The sequence below is a fragment of the Eurypyga helias genome, unplaced genomic scaffold (genome assembly GCF_000690775.1).
Source record: "Eurypyga helias isolate BGI_N326 unplaced genomic scaffold, ASM69077v1 scaffold9149, whole genome shotgun sequence".
Classification (NCBI taxonomy): Eukaryota; Metazoa; Chordata; class Aves; order Eurypygiformes; family Eurypygidae; genus Eurypyga; species Eurypyga helias.
The window spans coordinates 1-4,833 of NW_010271457.1; the positions used below are offsets into that span (position 1 = coordinate 1).

At 37.5% G+C, this 4,833-nt stretch overlaps 1 protein-coding gene across 1 annotated transcript in view; it reads left to right on the plus strand.

Moving 5' to 3' along the window:
- The first annotated feature begins 407 nt into the window (after positions 1-407).
- TAF2 (TAF2 RNA polymerase II, TATA box binding protein (TBP)-associated factor, 150kDa) overlaps positions 408-4,833 on the plus strand; it is a 61,203-nt gene continuing 56,777 nt past the window's right edge. The window contains exons 1-3 of the mRNA XM_010158827.1: positions 408-460; positions 1,894-1,948; positions 2,772-2,932. Coding sequence (XP_010157129.1) covers positions 408-460; positions 1,894-1,948; positions 2,772-2,932 — 269 coding nt within the window. The remainder of the gene's footprint in view (positions 461-1,893; positions 1,949-2,771; positions 2,933-4,833) is intronic.

A 4,833-nucleotide genomic window follows, 5' to 3' on the forward strand; every position in this document is an offset into this window, starting at 1 on the left:
TGTCCAGGAGCGGGGACGCTTCGGCCGTGCCCGGCCCGTCGCCCCGGCCGCAGTCTTCCCGATTCAGTAGCTCCCATCTCCGCTGCCCACTGAGGCGGTTGATTTACTTGTCTTCTGCAAGGAGGAAACACGCAGCGGCTCTGAACTGGTACCGTACCCCCAGTGGAGAGAGGGACTGTGTGCTGCACTCGTAAAAGGTTACGTAGAAAGACTAAATGTTGTTTGTGCTGTGACTGTGGTGCTTACTCCAGCTGAAGATGCCTGACTGTTGGGAGTCGCAGATCCACTAGGGAGATAAGTGATCCAATACGACCTGTCACAGGGAAAAATCGAAGGACCCATCGAGCAAGGATGATGATGGTGCCAGTCTGACGGTCAGCAGTGTGTGTTTAGTGCTGCTGTTCAGGATGAATAGGAAGAAAGGAGACAAAGGATTTGAAAGCCCAAGACCATATAAATTATAAGTATCAATTTTTTTAAAGTTGTATACGAGACCAGTGCACATTTGAAAGAGGCCATAGGCTCATCAGTAATTACTTACCTCAGAAGGTTGCAACTGTTGCTTGTGGTGTAGCTTGCACTTAGAAAGTGTGTTGTAGGTGTATGTTATATTGTGTAAATGGACTCACAGACTGTGTCAGTCGTGCAGTCTCATCTTACAAAGATACTGATATTATGCTCTTCAAACCTTGGAGATTTCTGCACACAGTGTCAGCGCTACAGACTATGCTGCCATGTTTCATTCTTGCTGTTGTGTCAAACCCTTTTGACAAGGGCTTTTTTATATATTAAATTAAATGCTTGCATTTGCAGCAAGCAGCTTTCTTAAGCAAATTGTCATTCTTATGTGTTAATTATTTTGATTGTAACCCAGCTGTAGAACAGTTGGTTGTGGATTTAAGTGGAACCGTATGTATTTCTGTTTATACCTCTTTGATTTCTTGATAGATTTGTAGCACAAATGTATTTCTAAACCAAATCGAATCACTGTTGTTTCTTACACATTTTAATGTGTAGGTAATGTTTGAATCCATCACTGGATACCAGATGTTACCATTCTCTTGTAGCAATTGATTGAGCTTGCTCAACTGAAGCTAAGTCACTGTTAGTGCACAGGCTACACGAGTATATGCATATAATGTGTGATGTAGCATGGAAGTTGAATTATTACAAGGTTGTATCTGGAGTCGTGAATAGCACTGTGTTCACTGAGTACTGTGAAGTGTAAGTTGGAATTCCTGTTTTATCTTCCATTTTTAAAGTCAGGGTTTTATTTACCACGAGTTCTAGTACATCAGTCAGAATTTAAACAAATGCACTTGGCTTGTTTAAAATACCAACCTGATTATTATATTTAAAATAACAAATTCTTATGGCACATTAATTGTAAAAGCACATACTGTATCTTTTTTCATGTATAGTTCCTGCTTACATGAATAATGTATGAACATCAACTCACCGAGTCAACTTTCCACAGGTCTCTGATGGCACATACTGTAGCTGCGTGCTGTTTCTAACACTGCACATCTCTAAAAGAACTTGATTCTGTGCCATTAATAATGCTTTATTTTTACATACTGTTACATGATGTGCAAAAGCGATGTTGTTATCTTCCTCTGTTGCTAGTAATATACATACTGGGATGATATAATGATTTTATTGGCACTTTTTTGACCTTGTGTGCAAATTCTATTTATTATTTGTTTTGGACCATGTATGAGATTTAGACCATCGTAAATTCTTATATAAGTGTATCTTATATGCAGTATTTATCTATATGTACGTATATTCTGTATGAGCTCTCTTTTTTTTTTTCTAAACTGGGTTAAAATATTTTAAATGTGGGCGTTTGTACAAAACCATACTTATTTTAATTATTTTTTTTTCCAGCACGACTCACCAGGTAGTTTGTATCAACAACATAAATTTTCAGAGAAAATCTGTTGTAGTAAGTATTTTTTAATAAAATGTGAAAGTAGAAATTGAAAGTCTGGGTTTGCTTAATGCTTTCAGAGGAAACAACTGCACACGGAAACTAATTATGTTCTTTGTCTTCTTTATGTTTTATACTTCCTAATCTAATGCCTCTCATAAGTCTATCATTCCTTGATATGTGTTAAATAAAGTACCTTCTACTAGTGACCGCTTTAATCTCTGTAAGGAAGAGCTTTCTAAAATGTTACTACATTGTAAATAATATTCCAAATTACAAGAAAATAGTTAAAAATTGATGTTCAACACAGTGTTAGCTGGTGTTAGGGATAGGAGTACAGAGTTTTCTAGCTTGTGTGTGAGTTTACTGGGGTTTTGAAGAGACTTTCCTATTCTAAGGCCTGAAGTCATTGCGTTTTATTGTAAATTTATATATCTGCCAAAATGGATTTTTCTTAGGGTTTAAAAATCACTGTCTGAAGCTCAGATACTGAAACCTAAAGCACAGTGATGAAAACGTAGTGAGGCTAGTAACTTGAAATCTAGTCAATAGAGGCAGATCATTTCCAGTAAAAGAGCATGGTTGTCAGTAATTTTGAAGTTTTTTGGTTTGTTTTATTCTATTTCATGGCTGGGAAAATTCACCTGTTAAATGGTATTAAAGAAAAAATGTGCTCTAGACATGAAAAAGTCAAACCAATTGCCTTGTCAAATAAAAAGTTAACATTTTGTTTAACCTATGTTTTTTCTTTGAAATGCATTAATAAGATTATATATATATAAAAATAGAGTGAGTTGGCAAAGTTTATATATAAAGCTTTTGATTTGTGTTTTCATAGGGTTATGTGGAACTGACGATATTTCCCACAGTTGCAAATCTGAATAGAATCAAACTAAACAGCAAACAGTGCCGGATTTACAGAGTAAGAGTCAATGACTTAGAAGCAGCTTTCATCTATAATGATCCCACGCTGGAGGTTTGTCACCATGAGTCGAAGCAGTAAGTGATGTATTTAAAACTCTGTAGATGTAGCGTCATCTGTTGCTGTTAAGCGTGACCTGTTTTGTTATACTGGCAAGTTTTACCTGGTGATTTCCTGATGCCAACATCAGTTTCAGTCAGAAACGGTTAACTTCTGGTATGGTGGCTTAGTTTTGGGGAAGTATTTTGGCAATAATCTTGATTCTTATGCTGTTCTTTTGACATTCTTTTGCTCTTTGTATTCTTCTTTTGAATTTTTTTGTATTATTTTGTAAAATTATGAGAAACATTTTTTTAAAAAGTACCTTATTGGGGGGGGAAAAAAGTGGTGGATGCCAGTAGTGTTCTCAGTGCTTTAGAAAATTGTCTTCATGTATTTTTTTTCACTGGTATGAAAATGGCTTTGGCCAAAATATTTTATCTTTGATGTACTTTAGATTTATCTTTGCTAAACTTTTACATTCATTTATTTAAAGAGAATTTAGTTACATTATTGTGGCAATAGCATTTTGTTTCTATTCTTGTAGAAAACTTTCACAATGAGAGTTCCATGTGAGAGGATTGACCTTAGTTTTGGGGTTTGTAGGGGTTTTTTTATGGTTTCTTTTTTGTTTGTTTTGTACTCCGGCAGAGTTGGTTCAATCAGTTTGGTTTCATCGGTAAAATATTATGTAGAACAAGACTTTTATGTTCTGATAATTTGTCCTGCAACAATTTCCCTAATTTTTATGATATATAATGTCAGACTGGATGGCAATTTTTGCTCCTTCCTATTTTTAAATCTAAGAATATTCATATGATATTAAAGTCTAGGGAATACTTCCCAGTTTCTAATATGATTTTGTAAGAATCTTTTCTGATTTTATTAAATATGTCTAGATAGCCTTACGTATAATTAACTTATTAGTTTGAAACAAATAATAGGAATAAGGCTAATTATGTGCCTGTATCAGGTACTACTAAATTAAGATGCCTGTTACTGTCCTTCAGCTATTTGTTTTGTCGCTTTGGAGAGGGATTGCTCTGAGAGATTTCCTGCCTGAAAAGATGGAGACGGGACAGTGACTTAACTACTTCCCTGAGCAGCCTGTTCCAATACCTGACAACACTTTCAGGGAAGAAATCTTTCCTAATACCCAATCTAAACCTCCCCTGGTACATCTTGGGGCCTTTTCCTCTTGTCCTATCACTTGTCACACGGGAGGAGAGACCAACACCCACCTCTCTGCAACCTCCTTTCAGGGAGTTGTAGAGAGCGACAAGGTCTCCCCTGAGCCTCCTCTTCTCCAGGCTGAACAACCCCAGCTCCCTCAGCTGCTCCTCACAGGGCTTGTGCTCCAGACCCTTCCCCAGCTCCATTGCCCTTCTCTGGACACACTCCAGCACCTCAGTGTCTTTCTTGCAGTGAGGGGCCCAAAACTGAACACAGGATTTGAGGTGTGGCCTTACCAGTTCCCAGTACAGGGAGACAATCACTGTCCTAGTCCTACTGGCCACACAGTTCCTGTTGCAGGCCAGGATGCCCTCACTAAAAAGGTGCTTAAAATTGTGTAGGAATTGTGTGAATTGTGTAGGAAACGTTAGAAACCTTTAATGAGTGCGTTGAATATATTATCAGCTTTGATGCCATTGCCAGTTTATCCGTCAGTCCCAAACCGTGATTTCAGGTAACAACTGAAAGAACTTTTAAAGTTTTATCTAGAAATAAAGTCAGTCTTTCATCTTGTAATTTCCTTCCGAGTCTCAAGGACATGGTATTGGAGTATTTTTCGTATTGGAGTAGATGGGTGAACTTAGGTAAGGCAGTCCCTTCCTTCCTGACGGCACAAACATTGAACAGTGCTGTGTAAAACAGCTCACATCGTTTTACCATGTGTACACAAGGTGGCAGAGAATCCCGTTTTGCTCATACTGTTAAG